Genomic DNA, 19505 nt, shown 5'->3' with positions numbered 1-19505 from the left:
GATATTAACTGTTATGACCCATGATTGGATTAACTACTCAAGAGCTAAGTAAATTTATTTCAAACCTTAGAACATGATAAGGACTTTTAGGGAGAAATCACCTTACAAACCACATGAACACCAATCTCAGTCAGATAGGGATAGTTTATTGATCATATGCCCCTGGTCAAATCAGTCCAGGGACATGGTCCAGATTCAAGACCCAAATTAAGATCCTACAGGATTTTTAAACCCAAAATTCACAAACATCTGTGCCAAGTTGTCCCACCAATCAGGATTTAGGGATAGGGGATTTCCTTAGGAACATGTCTTTGTTGAACACTTATCCTGTTTCCATTGGTTGGGGTATTCAACTATGGCAGGACTTGCCTTACCTTAACTTGTCTACCAGGAGGGACTTGTTTTGCCTAACATTCATGTCTTAACTTTCCAACCAGGATATTTGTTCCAGGGAGGTCTTGGGAACTTAAACTTTATTTGACCACAACTCAAAATGGAAGTCTTATTTCAAATTGTCTCTTATATTGGTGCAGGTGTTTCTCTTATATTGCTGTCCATCCCAGGGGCAGCTTATACCGTAAAAGCTTATACACAGGTGAAAGAAGTGCTGTTGGGTGGTTGGTTCATGTCCAAGCTTATTGTGAGTAACTATACAAAAGAGTTCTACTGACTTCTATCATGATTGGTTTCCAATGGCATACATAACAGAATATATAATCGATCTTGGCATTAGAAAATTTCTTAGTAATAGCAGAAACACATGAGAAAGTTTCCTTATCATGGCAGGCTAGCCAGGTAACTGTTACCTAGGCCTTAACATTCTACCTAAACCTTAATAGTTTACCTAGGTACTAACAGACTTAAATAGTCCAAGAAAATTATCAGCTGAGGCTAAGTGAGAATTGGCTTTGGAGGAAAAGAAATTATAGAATGTACATGTGTACTGTTTTAATCCAAAGCTGGATTGTATTTTGGTTATTTCGCCCTCTACTCATCCTTTTACAGGAAGTCTTATCTTACGTAGAAAGAAGATAGTATTTTAGAATGGGTATTTTTAGCACACAAACAGTGAAAAATTAAAGAAAAGGTTTTTTGTGTAGAAAAGGTTTCTGAATTGATTCTGAAAGAAAAAATGAGACTTTCTCAATTATGAGCTATAGACCCAGCAGAAATTATAGTACCTTTTACTGATGCTGAAATGACTTCACTATGGGCAGAAAATGAGCATTAGTAAAGAACTTGCTCTTTTAGAAGAGATTAACAACAAATATCCCCCAAACAGGAGACTTCAGTTTATAAAAAGAAAGTATTGGGTTCTCCCTCATATAGTAAAAGGGACACAAATTTCTGGAGCCCCTACCATCTATACTGATGCGAATAAATCAGGAATGGCAGGTTATAAGTCAGGAAAATACATAAATTGTCTCAGGGCCCTTATGATTCACTTAAAAAAAATCAGAGCTATGCCATTCTTGTGATATTATTAGGTTTTCCTGACTCTTAATATAATTACTGACTCTGAGTATGCAGAAAGAGTTTGTTTTACATATTGAAACCACTAAACATGTTCCAGATAATTCAGAATTAACTTCGATATTTATTCAACTACAAGTAATCAGAAATAGAACCATCCATTGTATATATCACATATCAGATCCCATTCAAATCTAAGTCTTCTAGCACAACGTAATGAAGAAATTGATCCACTATTAATAGGAAATGTGCTAAAAGCCTCAGACTTTCATAAGAAACACTATTTTAACAGCAAAGGTTTAAATAAAGATTTTTTTTGTCACTTTGGCAACAAGTCAAGGAAATTATACTTGTTCTTTGTATAACCAAACTCCATTACCTGCAGGAAGTAACCCAAAAGATCCCAAAGAAATGAAATTTGGCAAATGGATGTGTTTTATTTGGCAGAGTTTGGAAAATTAAAGTATGTGCACCATGCCATGCAGACATGTTCAGGATTTCAGTGGACAACTGCTTTACATTCTGAAAAGGCTGGTTCTGTAATTACACATTTATTAGAAGTTATGAGCATTATGGGAATACCTTACAAGTTAAGATGGGGAATGCTCCAGCATATGTCTCTAGTAAAATGAAATGGCTTTTGGTTTTGTATATTACAACATAAAGCATATTACAAGCATTCCATATGATCCTACAGGACAAGCAATTTTAGAAAGATTAATTGCACTTTAAAAGATATACTTAATAAACAGAAAGGGGCAATAAAGACCTCCAGAGACAGATTACATAGTGCTTTATTAACTCTAAAATTTGTAAATGCTAATGAGAAAGGAACAACAGCTTCGGAGAGACATTGGACAGTAGATGAAACTGCTCAACCAAATCAGTCTGTAGGTTTCAAAGATGTGTTGACTTCAGAATGGAAACTGGGTTATGTCTTATGTTGAGGAAGAGGTTTTGTCTTTGTTTCTACAGGAGAAGAAAAGTTGTGGATACCATCAAGATTTACTAAAGATTAGATTTGAACAAGAGACGTCTCCTCAATAAGGAGAGGTGATAATTCATCAGATAGCTTGGTCATTCAGTCCAGCCTAACTTACAAGGATTAAAAATGCCTTTTATTTGATCTGGCATGAAAAATAAATAATAATTTACAAGAGTCATTCTTGCCTTACTGGCATGAAATGAAAAATGGCCTTTCTTAAACCACATGTCTTAATTTCATGTTAGTAGGTTAGATTGTAGATTGCCACATCCACACCATTTTGGACATCTGCTTTTAAATTTTCTTCTTAAATAAAAAGGGTATTTTTGTTGTTTGATATTAAAACCACAGTTAAGAGATTTAAAACGTTTTAAGTAAATTCAAAGGGTTACTGCAATTGTTTTCTAAATTTCTAAGAGTTTGAGTGATTTGGAGATGAAATATTTGTGCAGGGCAGTGGTTGCCCATACCTTTAATCCCTATAAAGACAGTTAGATCTCTAGAAACGAATTATTTTCTAAATTCTAGAGCTACAGAGAACAAGACAGTGGTGATGCATACCTTTATTTAATCCCACCACTGAGGGACAAAACTCAGATACAACTCCTAACTGGTATGTTTGCTATGTTCACACATTAGAGAAAACAGATACCATATTTACAGATTCTTACTGAATTCCCCTACAGGGTTGCTAGAAAAGCAGCTAATTTCCAATGGGGACAGGAGCAAAGAGCAGCTTTTGCAACTGCAAGTAAGCTCATCTCTGTGCATGTAGCCTAACCAATATAGAACCAGATGGAACCCTAATTATGGATATCATATTTATTGGTGAATTGTCAATTGGGGACTCTTCACAAGGCAAAAAGGAGTTCACCAACACTTGCCTGTCTGCTTCTATTGCAGATGTTTTCTCTATATGGTGAACATATGTTTCTTTTTTTTTTTTTTTCCTTTTCTTTTTTTCGGGAACCCAGGGCCCGAACCCAGGGCCTTGTGCTTGCTAGGCAAGCGCTCTACCACTGAGCTAAATCCCCAACCCCCATATGTTTCTTTAAGAAACAACCTGGATGGGGCTAGAGAGATGGCTCAGCAGTTAAGAGCACCAACTGCTCTTCCAGAGGTCCTGAGTTCAATTCCCAGCAACCACATGGTGGCTCACAATCATCTGTAATGGGATCCGATGCCCTCTTCTGGTGTGTCTGAAAACGGATATAGTGTACTCATATACATAAATAAATAAATAAATCTTTAAAAAAAAAAGAAACAACCTGGACATTTAATGAGGCAAGGAGATACTCAGTCACTGTCAATGACTTTGTCATAAGATCACCCCTTCCAATGATGGGTTGGATCCATTCGAAGGCAGAGTCCTTCAGACTTAGTCATGGAAGTAAGATATTACAGTGGAACTGGTATCTATCTGAATTCTTTCGTGACCAGGATATAGTAGCAAAGGGGTCTGTGCCTTTTTACATGGAGGAAATAGCTCAGCTGCCTGTACTCCCCATCCCTAAGCCTCTTACTCCTACCCTGAAAGAGGCACCTATGAATTGTGGGGGCCACCAGAATGGTCACAACATTTGGCTAATGCATGGTTTACTGATGGCTCATCAACTACCCATGGAACCAAAATTAATAGAAAGCGACAGTCTATATAGACCAGGAGATGGAGTTGCCAATACTGAAGAGAAACCATAAAATTGACACAGCAGTATTGACTATAAGACAAACAACTAGGAAAGGAAAAGAAAAATCTCTGTCTTCTCCAATTCATGGTGCATGTGCATGGTCTACCTATATGGTCATCCAAATGGAAAACCACAGCAAAGATACATGGTCATAGGAGGCATGGGTGGAAATGGAAAAGCATAGCAACACTTGGCAAAGACCTCAAATATTATAGCTCATGCAGGCAATATAAACAAAATGTCAGAAAATAATGAAATCGTGAACAAATTGGCATCATATTTAATTAAGACTAGAATATTAAAATTTGCCAGGGAACAAATTCAGAATAAATTAGCAAGAATGATAGATTACACATTTGAAAACCTTGAAAGTTTACCCCTAACACTAAAAAATAAGGGGAGATGGGGAACCAAATGAAACCAGGACAACCCCATGAGAATAACTAGTATAAGCAACCAACAGCCAGGTAGTGGCTGATTTAATCCTTAAATCCCAACACTTGGGAGGCAGAAACAGGCACATAAGAATTACAGTGATTTAAATTAAAAAGATTTTTTATTTCAATTGTAAGATAGTATTTTTACTCTTGCCAAAAATATATTTTGCCCTAGGAAAAGTATAACCTGCAAAAAAAGAACCCCCTAGAGTTAGCCTGAGACAGGGTTTGCTTTTATCTTTCCAGGAGAATAGAAACATCCAACTAGGAATCTAGAGACCACTGGACAAGTGAAACACCTAAAGAAAGAGGATAGGCCATCAAGAAAAAACGTCTCAAGAAAAAGAGTAAATTAAATTGGCCAAGTAGTATCGCCCACCCACAGCTCATCTCTGCTGCCCTCTACAGACAGAGTGGCAAATGCTCTTTATGTGGTCCCAATTCAATTAAAAATTAAAGCCGGCTTTGGGGTTGGAGCGTGGCTCTCTCCTTCTCTACGCCCACACACGCTTGCTAACGGGAAACCCAAAGTCTCTGTCTCATGTCAGAAGAGCCACCTGGCGTGGGGCGGAGGGGAACAGTCAGAGCCTGCTCTGTTGCCTCGAATCTCATGGCCTTCTGGTTCTCATGTGGATCTCTAACTTCTCCTAAGGTATAAAGATTATCTGGAAATCTGTAAGATTTGCATGGATATATAAACTTCCTGTCAGGATACTAGCGGTCACACAGAATACTAATTCTAAATAAGCTTCACCTCTAGCTTCCTGTACTGCTCACAGGTTTGAGTCTAAAGCAGGGAACTAGGAATGAAGTTCGTGTACGTCAGATATACTTATAGATCACAGTCCTCAATGGTTCAGAGATCTGTTGAATATGGTGTTTAAACAGTAACAGTAACCTCTGTGGTCTCTGAGAAGATGATAGGGTCCTGCAACAGCAAATCTACCTGGTCTGTGAACACCACCCCCTGCGCAAACTGCCCCATACCACTTCTGCTGCCAGGTTCAGTGCACACAGTGGGCACCTTTGGGTTGACTATTATATTCGGCCTAGCCAGGATTGCCTCTAAGGTGGCAAACACCACCCAAAGATCAAGTTTGGACGACAACCTGCTCCGGACATTGAAATTGCTGAGTTCATAGGAGACTGACGGGAACATTTTATAGAACTTTTAACTCAAATTACTTAATCCTAGGCCTGACAAATACAGTATCAAGCTGGACATCGGAAAGCTTGGCAGAATGTCTTCATTATTGTAAATAGTTTTACTTTGTTAGAGTTAAAATCTTTCCCTAGACAAAAAGGGAGAGAAATGTTGCAGGATTTTTTAAAAAGAGGTTAAAGGTTTTTTGGTTTTTTGTTTGTTTTTTGTAGACCTATGATTAAAGCAAAGATTTTTTTTTAAAGATTTGTTTATTTCATGTCTGTGGATACACTGTCTATTTCATGTCTGTGGATACACTGTCACTATCTTCAGACACACCAGAGGAGGGCATCAAATCCCATTACAGATGGTTGTGGGCCACCATGTGGTTGCTGGGATTTGAACTCAGGACCTCTGGGAGAGCAGTCAGGGCTCTTACCACTGAGCCATCTCTCCAGCCCCTGCTGTAGGATATTTGATCACACACACTGTGAAACACCCCTCCCCTATTGTGTTATTAAAGTAAAAAAAGTGTTTCTAGCTATGGTCTGTCTCAACCCTAGCACACACCTTTAATCCAAGAGCTTTTGTTTATTGTAAACAGGATTAAATAGGTTGAAAGGGGGAGCAAACAACCAGTTGACAGGGAGTGAACATAAAGGAAAAAAAGTAAGATGAAGAGGACGTCAGGAGAAAATTTAGAGATGCACAGGAAGTAGAAGGGAGGGCTTTTCACAGGGCATGGGGGAGAGCTTTGTTTTGGGATGTCAGCTGTGGAGGAAGGTCATCTGGATGCTCTCTCTGCCTCTCTGAGCTAGCAGGCCTTCACCTCAGCATCTGGCTCCCGAGTCTTCATTGGGAAAATCAAATGATTGAGATCGTTAAACAACCCAACCTGCATGCATAGAGTCCCACACCAGCCAGAGCGCCAAAGTGAGGTCCTGTACCAAGAGACACAAGGATGATAACGCTGATTACACACTGGAAAAAGTTACACATCCCAAGGCCCTTAACTGAGAAGGGAGACAGTGGAGTTGAATGTCCGCCACTACTACTTAGCTGTATAGTCCTTAGGTAAATAACGTGGTCCCTCAAAACTAATTTCACAAGTATATAATGGGGATGGTAATGCCAGCCTGCAGTATCATTGTGAAATTCAAGAATCAGAAAAGTGAGGTGTGTCCTCAGGGAGACAAGATGATGGGATATAAATTTATTTTATTTTATATGTGTGGGTGTTTTGCCTGTACTGTGTCTGTGTACCAGGTATGTGTCTTATGCCTATGGAGACCAGAAAATGTCATCAAGTCCCCTGGTATTGGGATCACAGAAGCTTGTGAGCCACCTTGTGGATGCTAGGAGTCTAACCCAGTCCTCTAGAAGAGTAGTCAATTCTCTTAACTACTGAGCCATCTCTCCAGCCCATTGGATGTAAACTTAACCTGATGGTTATGGCTTCACCCAGATCCAGACTGTACAGCATCCTATTATTACACTTGGTTGTGCTCTGTAATGGAAGTCAGCTATGTTCTACAGGAGATTCCAAGACCCAGGAAGCCCCATCAGCTTCTTTATCATTGTACCAGATCAATAGTGTGATTCTAGACATTCGATATTTAGCCAAACCTTTCCTCTGAGTCCCAAAAATGCCCTCCCAATTTCCAGAAAAATTTACACATAAATATAAATAAGACTAATGGAAGATTTCTCTCCAGCCTTAAAATCTCAACCATCCAGCTAAGTTGCCTATTTTTCTTTCCCTTTTAGAAGGTGTACTTTCAATTATTTTCTTAGTAAACCTGTTCCTGTTCATATGTCTGTCCTTGAGTGCCTTCTGTAATGAAACTAAGAATCTTTGGGACTCCCAAGTCCCGGGTCCTCATATTAACCTACACTTAGCTTCTGTTGCAATTATCCTGGGAGTTTGCTTTTCCAAGCAAAGGTTGTTTTCTGTTTGGAAAGGGTGGAATTTTTTTCTACTCACCTGTCTTTCTTGAATCAGAGGGAAAAAAATCCCATTGCATTTCCACATCTAGCATTTGGATGATTTATGATCTATAGAAGTTGACAGCTTTGACACTAGCAAAATAACTAAAGAAAATAAACTAATACTTACAGACGATACATAGAAGGGGGGAGATATAGCTCAGATGTAGAGCATTTATCCAGCATATACAGGTCCCTGGATTTAATCACTAGCACTGCAAACATATGTATAAATATCCGTGAAATGAAAAAGTAATGTTCATTATTAAAAGCTATAGTGTTAGATTTCGCAAACAAAGTTGCCAGGCTCTCTTCTTACTCTTCTTCTCTTCTCACAATCTTTAACAGGACTTTATTGACTTAACTAGAGAAACTCGAACAAGGGCAAAAGATCGGAATGGACTCTGTGTGATTGATCTGACAAGAAGTGAGGAAGAAAATAGGCCTATTGCCACTCTCGATTTGACTTTAGAACCTGTAGCTTCCTCTCAGAAGGAGCCACCCAGTCTTCAGACATGTACCAATCTCTCAGGCAAAGAGATGATTGAAGCTCAAGGAGACAGAGGCACTCAGCCTGCAGCACAGAGAGTCATTAACAATGATCCTGTAGATTTGGATTTGTTGGAGGAAAACATGTTTGAAGGTTCTCGACCCCCTACATCCATCAGCCAGGACTCTGTTTATCCACCAGAACCAAACTGTAGCTCAATCACATATAAAGGTGACCTCAGCTTCTTGACAAGCCTACAGCTCTCTTCAGATGTTAGCCCCTTCTCCTCCACAAGCAATAACAGTAGCAGCAGCAGCAATCAGAGGACCTCTTTGCCATGCCCACAGCAAGATGTGCCTTGCCAATCACAAGGCTTGCTATGCTCACTTCAGGCCTTATCATACCCATTAAGAGGTTCACCATGTCCACCACGAGCTTCCTCATGTCCACCACAAGCCCTGTCATGCCCACCACAAGCTTTGTCATGTCCATCACAGACTTTGTCATGCCCAACTCAAGCCTTGTCATGCCCATCACAGACTGTGCAGTGCCAGCTCCAAGCATTGCCTCAACCACCTCAAGAAGTGCCATGCTCTACCCAAAATGTACCATGCCCTCAGCAGAATATCCCAAGCACACCTCAAGACTTACCATGGCATCCTCGACACCCCCTATACCCATCCCAAGACACTTTGGGCCTACCTCAAGATGTTCCAGGCCGACCTCAAAACGTATCATATCCACAAGACATGACACAACTACAAGACATGCCATGGTCACTGCAAGACATGCCGCTGTCACTACAAGATGTGCTACAGTCACTGCAAGATGTGCCACCATTGCTGGGAGATGTGCCACAGTCGCCAGAAGTGATGCAGTTACCAGGATATATGACACAGTCATCAAGAAATGTGATTCAGTCATCAGCAGGTGTGATCCGATCATCAGGAGGTGTGATGCAGCCATCAGGATGTATGATGCAGCCATCAGGAGGTGTGACCCAGTCACTAAGAAGTGCAATACAGTCATCAGGAGGTGTGATGCAGTCATCAGGTGTGACGCAGTCACTAAGAAGTGTGATGCAGTCGTCAGGAGGTGTGATGCAGTCATCAGGTGTGACGCAGTCATCAGGAGGTGTGACATGGTCACTAAGAAGTGTGATGCAGTCATCAGGATGTATGATGCAGTCCCCAGGAGGTGTGATGCTGTCAGCAGGAGATATGATGCAATCATCTGGTGGTGCGACACGGTCACTAAGAAGTATGATGCAGTCATCAGGATGTATGATGCAGTCCCCAGGAGGTGTGACCCAGTCATCAGGAAGTGTGATGCAGTCACTAAGAAATGTTATTCAGTCATCAGGAGGTGTGACACAGTCATCAGGTGGGGTGATACAGTCCTCATCAGGTGTGCCACAATCATTAAGAGATAGGATGCAGTCACCAGGAAGTGTCTCACAGTCATCAGGAGATGTGATACAATCACCAAGAGGTGCGTCACCAGCATCAGGAGATGTGATAAAGTCACAAGGAGGTATGCCACGGTCATTAAGAGATAGGATGCAGTCACCAGGAGGTGTGCCACAGTCATCAGAAGATGTAATACAATCAGCAGGAGGTGTGTCGCCTGCATCAGGAGATGCAATTCAGTCACCAGGAGGTGTATCACCTGCCTCAGGAGATGCAATGCAGTCATCAGGAGGTGTGACACCATCATTAGGAGATGTGCCACAGTCATCAGGAGGTGTGTCACCTGCATCAGGAGATGCAATGCAGTCACCAGGAGGTGTGACCCCATCATTAGGAGACGCAATGCAGTCACCAGGAGGTGTGTCACCAGCATCAGGAGATGCGATGCAGTCACCAGGAGGTGTGTCACCATCATTAGGAGATGTGCCACAGTCACCTGGCAATATGTTAGAGTCACTTGGAAATACACCAAACTTATCAGGAGATGTGTCACACGTACCACAAGAGTTATTGGATTTGGCAAAAGGCAGGCCCAAATTGTCCCTGAATGCTGTGCAAAATCGCCATTCTCCTATGACTATCTCGGCTCCATCCTCTCCAAGCTGCTCTGCTAACCCACTGTCTCAACAGTCTGAATTTTCCTCAGAAAAACGTCCTTGGCTCACAGTCTCAAACAGCTCAGCCAGAGAAGAGAGATCACTGCCACAGTCTGCCACCCCTGGCTCTGCCCAGATACAGGGACAAATAGCACAAGCTGGGGTGTACAATAGGCCTTGCCTGCATAGACTGAAGTACTTCCTACGGCCTCCAGTACATCATCTCTTCTTCCAGACGTTAATACCGGATAAAGACACACGAGAGGTAAGCTAGCACACTCGCCCCCTTGGGGACTGAGTCTTCAATGACGTTACAGTGACTAGAGTAACGGGCCAAAGATAAACAATTTTTTTTTATCTTTTCCCAACTTGATGGGGGGAACTAGAACTGTATTCAGATCTCGGCCCACACCTAAAACCCTGTACAACCAGGGCACTAAATGAGGTGATGTGTATGAAGTTCGTGTTTGTATCTAATTTGTCACTGGCCTTCATCAAAATCTTGTCTTCCGCCCCTTCATCCTCCTCTTCCTGAAGTCCATACATTTCCCATATCACAGGGAGAAGACTCTTGTCACTTCAATGCCTCAAATCATTCCTTAGAATTTAGAAGTAGAAATTCAGTTTTAAACTTTAATGAGGATACCATTTCCCATTTGAGGACTTAATTAGCTATATATGGACAAAAATGTTACCATCTCGTAGCACGAAGCCTTTCTGTTATCCAGAACTCCCCCTCAGCCTGAAAGACCCCCTCCCAGAAAGGGAATTGTACCAGCCCAAGGCCCTCAACTATAGAAATAAAAAGTAAGTTTTTAGATACACAGACTCAGAACTAAAATAAGCCTGGGAAAGTTCAGATGTGTCCAAGCTTTGTGGGACAAGCTGACCCATCATTTAGACGAAACAGACCATAAAAGAAAACAAAATGCAGAAACCAGACTAAATTATGGGCACTGCTCCATGGGCCACCTGGCAGGAAAAAGAAACAGTCCCAGACCCCCTGGAAGCCCTGACCACCATGTACTTTTGCTAACTCACTGTTATGATTATAGCCAAAATAGGTAACATACACGTATGCCTCATTTACTCCACCAATCACATCCCTGTAACCATGCATCTGCTTCTGTAAGCCTGCTCCTGCTCCCCAGTACCCTATAAAAACCCGTCCCTGGTTCTGCTAGGCGCGCCAGCCTTCCGAAGTGACTGGGACGCCCACAGATACCTGTGCTTCCTGATCAATAAAAATCCTCTTGCAGATTGCAGCCTGTGGACTCGGACTGGTCATTGGGCTCGAGGGTCTCCCTCCTGAGGGAAGATTCTCTCTGAGAGTCTTACCACAAGCCTTTATATCTGTTTAAAGTGGTTCCAGGCCAGCAGAGTGGCTCAGGAGGTGAAGGCACTTGCTGCCAAGCCTCACTCACAACTTGTGTTCTACGGCCTGGACCCACATGATGGAAGCAGAGAACTGATTCCTATACACTGTCCCCTGACCCCGTATTTGTGGGATTCAGTTGTCCTCATAAACACACACACACAAGGAAATATGTCAAACTGAAAAGTCAAAGAGGAAGGCTGGAAAGAGATCTCTCCATGTATTCCCTTCCCATTGCCTCTCTATACATGACTGTTTCCATCTGTACATGACCGTTTCCAGCCACGCATGACCTTTTCTAGCCACACATGACCTTTTCTATCCATGCATGACTGTTTCCATCTATATGTGACCGTTTTCATCCATACGTGACCGTTTCCATCCATACGTGACCATTTCCAACCATACATGACTGTTTTCATCCATACATGACCGTTTCCATCCATACATGACTGTTTATATTCATACATGACAGTTTCCATCCATACATGACCATTTCCATCTATATATGACCGTTTCCATCCATACATGACTGTTTCCATCCATACATGACCGTTTTCATCCATACATGACTATTTACATTCATACATGACAGTTTCCATCCATACGTGACCGTTTCCATCCACACATGACCGTTTCCATCCATATATGATTGTTTCCATCCATACACGACCGTTTCCATCCATACATGACCGTTTTCATCCATACATGACCGTTTCCATCTATACATGACTGTTTACATTCATACATGACAGTTTCCATCCATACACAACCGTTTCCATCCATACATGACCGTTTCCATCCATATATGATCGTTTCCATCTATACATGACCGTTTACATTCATACATGACCGTTTCCATCTATACATGACCGTTTCCATCTATACATGACCGTTTCCATCTATACATAACCGTTTCCATCTATACATGACCATTTCCATCTATATATGACCGTTTCCATCATACAAGACCATTTTCATTCATACATGACTGTTTCCATCTATACTTGACCATTTCCATCTATATGACTTTCCATCTATACATGACTGTTTACAGTCTTACATGACCATTTACATTGTTTTTAGTAATTAGGATTTTTTAAAAATATATATGTATTTGTTATTGGGTTTGTTGTTTATAGAAGGTAATGGTTAAAAACCATGCATGGTGGTACATGCCTGTAATTTTAGTGCTTAGGAACTAGAGGCAAGAAGATCAAAAGTTCAAAACCAGCCTCTACTACAAATTCCATGTCAACCTGGGCCATACGATACCCTCTCAAATAGGAAAAAGAACGGGAGGGAGGAAGGGAAGAAAGTAGTAGTCCTTCTTCTAGCAGCACAACGCTCGGGCTTTCTTACCAATACAGTGTCCCTACCCCTAAGTCTCTTGACCTACAATCCTAGCGCATAGAAGGTGGAGGCAGGAAAACCAGGGACTCAGAGCCCCTCTCAGACTGCTCTTGGCTCTTTGGTTTATTCCTTTTTGTTACATTTGGACATGGATGAAGTCATGTCGTATGTAAAATTTAGAATTTCTCTCTTAACTTCCCCACGTCATTAAGAAGTTTTTTTTTTGTTTTGTTTTGTTTAAGAAGAGCTTTGTTGGGGCTGGGGATTTAGCTCAGTGGTAGAGCGCTTACCTAGGAAGCGCAAGGCCCTGGGTTCGGTCCCCAGCTCCAAAAAAAAGAACCAAAAAAAAAAAGAAGAAGAGCTTTGTTTCTCTTTAATAAAATATTTCAAATGCATAGAAAACATTGCTGTTTCAACCTATTGCAGAATGTCTTGCTTTTAGGAAGGGTAGAACCCATCCTGATGCCTATCTATCTCTTTGTCTCTACAGAGCAAGGGTCAGAAATTAGAACCCATCCCTCATCGAAGACTAAGAATGGTGACAAACACTATTGAGGAAAACTTCCCCTTGGGAACTGTGCAGTTTTTAATGGACTTTGTTTCACCCCAACATTACCCACCCAGAGAAATTGTGGCTCACATCATCCAGAAAATCCTGCTGAGCGGCTCTGAGACTGTGGATGTCCTCAAGGAGGCCTACATGCTTCTCATGAAAATCCAACAGTATGAATCGTTAACAGCTGGTTGGCCAAGTCTTCTAGGGAACCTAGACTCAGGACATAGCTTCCCTTGTCTAAGCTTTTATTCAGCTGACCTGGGAGCTTCCTTAATAACATTAATTGCAAGTGGCTGGAAACCTAATCAAAACTGGCTTCAATTGCCAGTAAAAGAATTTACTGACTTATTTTCCCTAGAAACCTGGGAATGTTATTTAATACTGTTTTCCTAAATGGCTGCTGGGGCCCAGTTTTCTATAGTCTTTACCTTCAGATTTTTATAGTATTTTGGGTTAGAAAATCAACTTTGCTAATTCCACCGACTGAGTTGTATTATAATTGGGTTAGCATGACATATGAGTCTATTTTTTAGGCAATTGTAGCGAACTGAAGAATACAGTGTTGTGATTAGCTCAACAATGCACATGTTTCATGCAGTCCTGATAGATCAAGCTCACTGACTATAAGCTGCCCTCCACTGGCATGCTGTGGTCCTGGAAAGTAGGCCAGATGGCTTATGATAAGAAGGGGCTTTTTCTCCCGTCACCTTCCAGATGCTACTCTTTCTGTCACTGAAGTCTCCAGAGTTGTAATTGATGTCACTTGACTTTCAGGCTGCATCCAGCCAATGCCAAGACAGTGGAGTGGGACTGGAAACTGCTCACCTATGTCATGGAGGAAGAGGTAACATAAATATGAGGACATATCTTTACAGAGGAATTTTCAAATTGCATTTGTGTGTGGGTTTGAGTATGGGGTGTGTTTGAGAGCACTGTGGTGTGTGTGTGGAAGTCAGAAGACAACTCCTTCCATCCTGTGGGTCCCGGGGATTGAACTCATGTTTTCAGCTTTGGCAGCAACTGCCTTTACGACTGACCCATCTCACTGATCCACAGAAGGCAATTTAACTACAAAGAGAAGTAGCAAAAAACGAAAACAAAACTGTAAGAATGTCTCTGCCATTATTTCCTGCAGATGGTCCTACCTACCCTACCAAAAAATTAGTTTTAAACCATGCTGATTCCCAACTCAATACTAATATATTCATGTCTTCTCTACTTGAAACTAAATTAAAAATATTATTAAAAGGGTTAGTGATACAGCTCAGTGGTGGAGCACTTGCCTACTGTGCATGAAGTCTGTGAGTTTAATCCCAAATACATAATATTAAAATGCTAGTGAATAAGTGGAGAAAGTTATAAGCCGTAACTATGGAAAGGAGAAGGAGGATACACATAATAGCAATTGAAGAGATCTGAGGAAAACATCAGAGTGACTGGTGAGAAGACAGCCTCGAGCTGGCACACAAGTGAGAGAGACTGCTACAGCCGGGCAGGGCAAAGCTTCACATCAGAGCACCAGAGAACTTTCCCACTCAGAAAGCCAATCTCTCCGCTGAGTGGCGTGAACAAGTTCTACAGATGATGAATAGGTTTCTGCTGGAAATCATGTGGCACTGTCAACTACTACACTCTGGAACACAGTAGGCAAAATGTCTAAAAAACCAAAAGATAGAAAGTCAGTAATCCAGAAGGAAAGTTTCCACATTCTGTCTTTAGTGACCTCCAAATTTAGCTGCCAGCATTCTTTCTGTACACCCTAAGGTAATTCAACAAAGGAGTTTCTACTTATACTCAAACTGTATGTTTTGAGTATGAGGTTGAAATAAAGATGTGGGCTGCAAAGATGGCTTAGTGGTTGAGAGCACTGGCCAGTCTTGTAGAGGACCCAGGTTCAATTCCCAGCACCTATATGGTGGCTCCATTCATGGTTTGAATACACATGGACCCCATGTGTGTGAATGCTTGGCCCATAGGGAGTGGCACTCTTAGGAAGTGTGGCCTTAGTGGAGTGGGTGTGGCCTTGTTGGAGAAAGTGTGTTGCCATGGAGGCAGGCTTTGAGGTCTCCTGTGCTCAAGCACAGTCTCCTGCTGCTGCCTGTGGATCAAGATGTAGAGCTCTCAGCTCCTCTAGCACCGTGTCTGTCTGCACGCTGCTGTGTTTACAGTAACGGACTGAACCTCTGAACCTGTAAGCCAGCCCCAATTAAGTGCTGTCCTTATAAGAATTGCCTAAGTCATGGTGTCTCTTTACAGCAGTAAAACCCTAGACAGTTTGTAACTCCAATTCCAAGTGATCTGACTCCTCTGACCTCTGTGAACAACAGAAATACATGTGTCACACATATACACATGCAAGCAAAGGTGTCATACACGCTAAATAAGTACATAAATACACAAATGCATTTCCAGACATGCAGCTGTGCAGGAAAGTGAAACTATATTCTCAGACTGTTTCTCAGGAGGCTGAGTGCCAAAATGGGGACATATGGGATCCCAGGCAAGGCATCAAGGATGAGTTAGAGAGACATCAGCGTGATGGCAAACTAGGAAGCTCCAGACCCCTGCTGTCCATAGAGACACTGTTAACAACACATCTTACTTATTTTTCTATTGTTGTGAATGAAATGCCATGGCCAAGGGCAACTTAGAAGGAATAGTTTATTTGCAGCATATAATCTCAGGGTAAGAGAACTGTCACAGCGGGAGCACGGGGCAGGCACATCACTAGAGCAGCAGCCAAGAATTCTCATCTTAGAAACAAGAATTAAGAGCACACCCTGGGAGTAGAAGGGGGCACCCTCCAATGACACACCTCTTTCAACAAAGCCACACCTTCTAATCCTTCCCAAATGATTCCACTAAATAGGGACCAGGTATTCAAGTGTATGAACTAAATGGGCCAATCTCATTCGAACCACCACCTTTCTCTCACTGCCTGCCATAGTCTCGTGGCCATATCATAATGCAAAATACATTCGGTCCAACTTCAAAACCCCATAGTCTTAAAAGTCTAAAGTCTCTTCTGAGACTTAAGGTGGTCTCTTAAGTGTAAGCCTCTATAAACTCAAAACACACATTATACGCTTCTTTCCACAATGGCACAGCATGTACCATTCCTCCAAAGTGGGGAAAGGGGCCCTAGTGAGGAAATGCTGGAGCCCGGGGAAACAGCAGATCAGACTCCCAATCCTGTATCTCCGTGTTTGGTGTCAAAGGACTTGGATGACCCCACCTTCCAGGTTTGCAGCCTGCTGCATGCTTCTCTCACTTGAGCTGGCCCCGCTGCCTGCATGTGCAGTTTCCAGCAGATGTCCAGTGGCTCTGGCATCTTCAGTGCAGTGCAGACTTCACCCTCACAGCTCTGTGTAGTGACCTCTCATGGCTTCCATGCAGGCAGGGAGCCCTTAGCACACGCTTGCTCTCAGCAAGATTGTGGAGAAAGCAACTGTGGAGAAAGATCACAGCCCCTTTACTCGGGACCCTTTGTGTCTCTAAAGTCAGAAGCGCATGGACAGAAACGGCAAGTTCGTATGCTTGCTTGGGATGAGCCGGTCCTCTGACTCACGTCTGAGGCCGCTTCTGTTGCTGCTGTGTAGGAGCAGAGAGTCCTCGTGCCTTTTCCTCTCGAAGCTGGGAGCTTTATTTACTCTACTGTGGCTCAGGCTTTCTTAATCCCCTTATCCCTTCAGCACAGGTAGCTCCAACAGGAAATTCCTGTGCGCCCCTCTTGTTGAGCTGTGCATTGTACGGCTCCCTGCCTCACTCGCCTCTCAGGAGGAGGAGTTGCTAATAACCACGACAGTCAGTATTGGGTTGTCTGGAAATATCTTCCCGAGAAATCAATTTAATACTTCTCAGTTTAGCCTCAGGCAAATTCTCAGGACAAGGTCAGAAAGCCAAAATATGACAAGAACAGTCTCTAGCCTCGTTACAAATATCATTCCTCTCTGAAAATTCCTGAGTCCAATGTCCCAAAGTCCTCCACATTCATCCAAAAGAACCCTCACAGTCACAGTCTGTCACAGTAGGGGAGGGTGTCTCTGCCTGCACCAAGGCCAGCAGAGTGTCAATCCAGGGGACGCAAGAAGGAAATTAGGTGCAGCACAACTTGGTAGCAGGTCTTGGTTCAAACTTTGAGTCTGGCACTTTATTCCGTGCTTTATTTTAGGCATATTTAAGTACAGCACAGTCTGGGAAACAGTTGATGATTGATCAATACCAAATGCACAACAAACCTTGACATGATCACATCAAAACCCTTATATGGTAGAAATGACCTGGTTCCAGTCCGTGATAGTGGGGCATGGACTTTCATCGTGATCCATAGGCAGGAGACAGAGGACGGGAATGGTGGGAGCTTTTGAAACCTTCAGTGACATGCCTCCTCCAAGAAGGAAGTGACGCACCTACTCCTAATCCAGCACAACCAGGGACCGAGTACTCGAATGCCTGAGACTTAGGAGGAACATGTCATCCGAACTACCAGACGACAAATAGAAATCAAGACTCGTGAGAGCTCCAGGGGCCAGAGCAGCTACGTAGTGGTCTAAGTCATGGAGAAATTCTGTAGCGTGCACCATGCTCAGGTACTTCCCCTCCCTCAATGGAACAAGCTCCGTTCAGAGAGAAACCACTCCTTCCTCAGCTTCTTCCGAGAGGCAGGCAGGCTTCCATGCTCCGCGAGTGCCCGTTTGTCTGGGGTTGCTCAGGAGATTAGTTTTTGCCGTGCCTGTGTTAGAGCACGGGTATGGTCTCACTGTTCCAACTGCTGAAAGGGCTCCCAATTCCACAGGCAAGCAGCAGGGAAAGCAAGAGATTATGAGCTTTGAGAAAACACCGGAACAAGTCGTTTGGGGAAACTAAAGAAAGTACAGTACATAGAGGCTAGCAAGAGAGCTCACTGGGTAAAAGTGACATCCTGAGTTTGGTTCCCAGAACCTATGTCACACAGCTCCTGGGGTTGTGGTGACTCAGCACTCCTGTAGTGAGCACAGTGAGTTGAGAATGGAGACAAGGAATCCTCCAGGAGCTTGAAGGTTAGGGATCCTAGAATAAACACGAAGGCACATGAACAAAGTGTGGGAGAGAAAGGACTCTCAGAAGTTATGCTCTAGCATTAAGTATCACATAGAAGACACAGCATGCAATATATAATTTAAAAGTATGCTATATGAGGACCAGCATGGTGTCCCACCAAGTAAAGAAACTTGGTGACAAGCCTGACAGCTGAGTATAAACCCTTGGACTCATGTGGCAGGAGAGAACTGACTTCCATGAGTTGTCCACACGTGTGTATTCATGTGCATGTTCACAAACATATGGACACACACCCATATCAACATGATAAATATTTAAACAAAAAGTTTTGGTTTGGTTTTTTGTTTGTTTGCTTTGAGACAAGATTTCTCTGGGTACCCTGGCTGTCCTGGCATTCACTCTGTAGACCAGGCTCACCTCAAACTCATGAATCCTCCTGCCTTTGCTTCATGAGTGCTTAGACTAAAGGTGTACATCACCACCATTCAGCACAAAAAATTGGTTTTGGGTTTTTGTTGTTGTTGTTGTTTTTTAAATATAGTGCATAATGCTGGGAAGATGACTCAGCAGATAGGAGTACTTACTGTGCAAGCACAGAGACCTGAGTTCAAATCCCCAGCATCCATGTAAAAAGATGGGTGCAGGACAGGACGCCTGCTGTTCTCTGTCCTACACACAAACCCACCATGCACACATATACAAAACAACAGAATAAGGGCAGTACGTGCACATGCCTAAAGTGGGTTTTACTAGAAAAGGGGCAACAGTTCTATGTAAATGTAACTTTTATTCTCCTGTTGAAATTGTCTCCGAGGCCTACTGCTCCCAGTTACTTACTAACCTAGGCCTTGTCCTGGAAGCTTCTAGCCTCTGTACAATCTTATCAAGACCTAGAATGTTTTCAGGATGAGAC

The 19505-nt window shown here is 42.6% G+C and overlaps 1 protein-coding gene across 2 annotated transcripts in view; it reads left to right on the top strand.

Annotated features, from left to right (window-relative positions):
- The window catches only part of Simc1 (SUMO-interacting motifs containing 1), a 45156-nt gene that overhangs the window by 11780 nt on the left and 13871 nt on the right, over positions 1 to 19505 (top strand). For both annotated transcript variants that reach the window (NM_001400839.1, XM_063276005.1), the window contains exons 2-4: positions 8062 to 10533; positions 13487 to 13719; positions 14327 to 14396. In NM_001400839.1, coding sequence (NP_001387768.1) covers positions 8062 to 10533; positions 13487 to 13719; positions 14327 to 14396 — 2775 coding nt within the window. The remainder of the gene's footprint in view (positions 1 to 8061; positions 10534 to 13486; positions 13720 to 14326; positions 14397 to 19505) is intronic.

Source organism: Rattus norvegicus, chromosome 17 (assembly GCF_036323735.1).
Source record: "Rattus norvegicus strain BN/NHsdMcwi chromosome 17, GRCr8, whole genome shotgun sequence".
NCBI classification, from domain to species: Eukaryota; Metazoa; Chordata; class Mammalia; order Rodentia; family Muridae; genus Rattus; species Rattus norvegicus.
The sequence above is the reverse complement of the archived record's forward strand: the minus strand, read 5'-3'. Positions and strand labels throughout refer to the sequence as shown.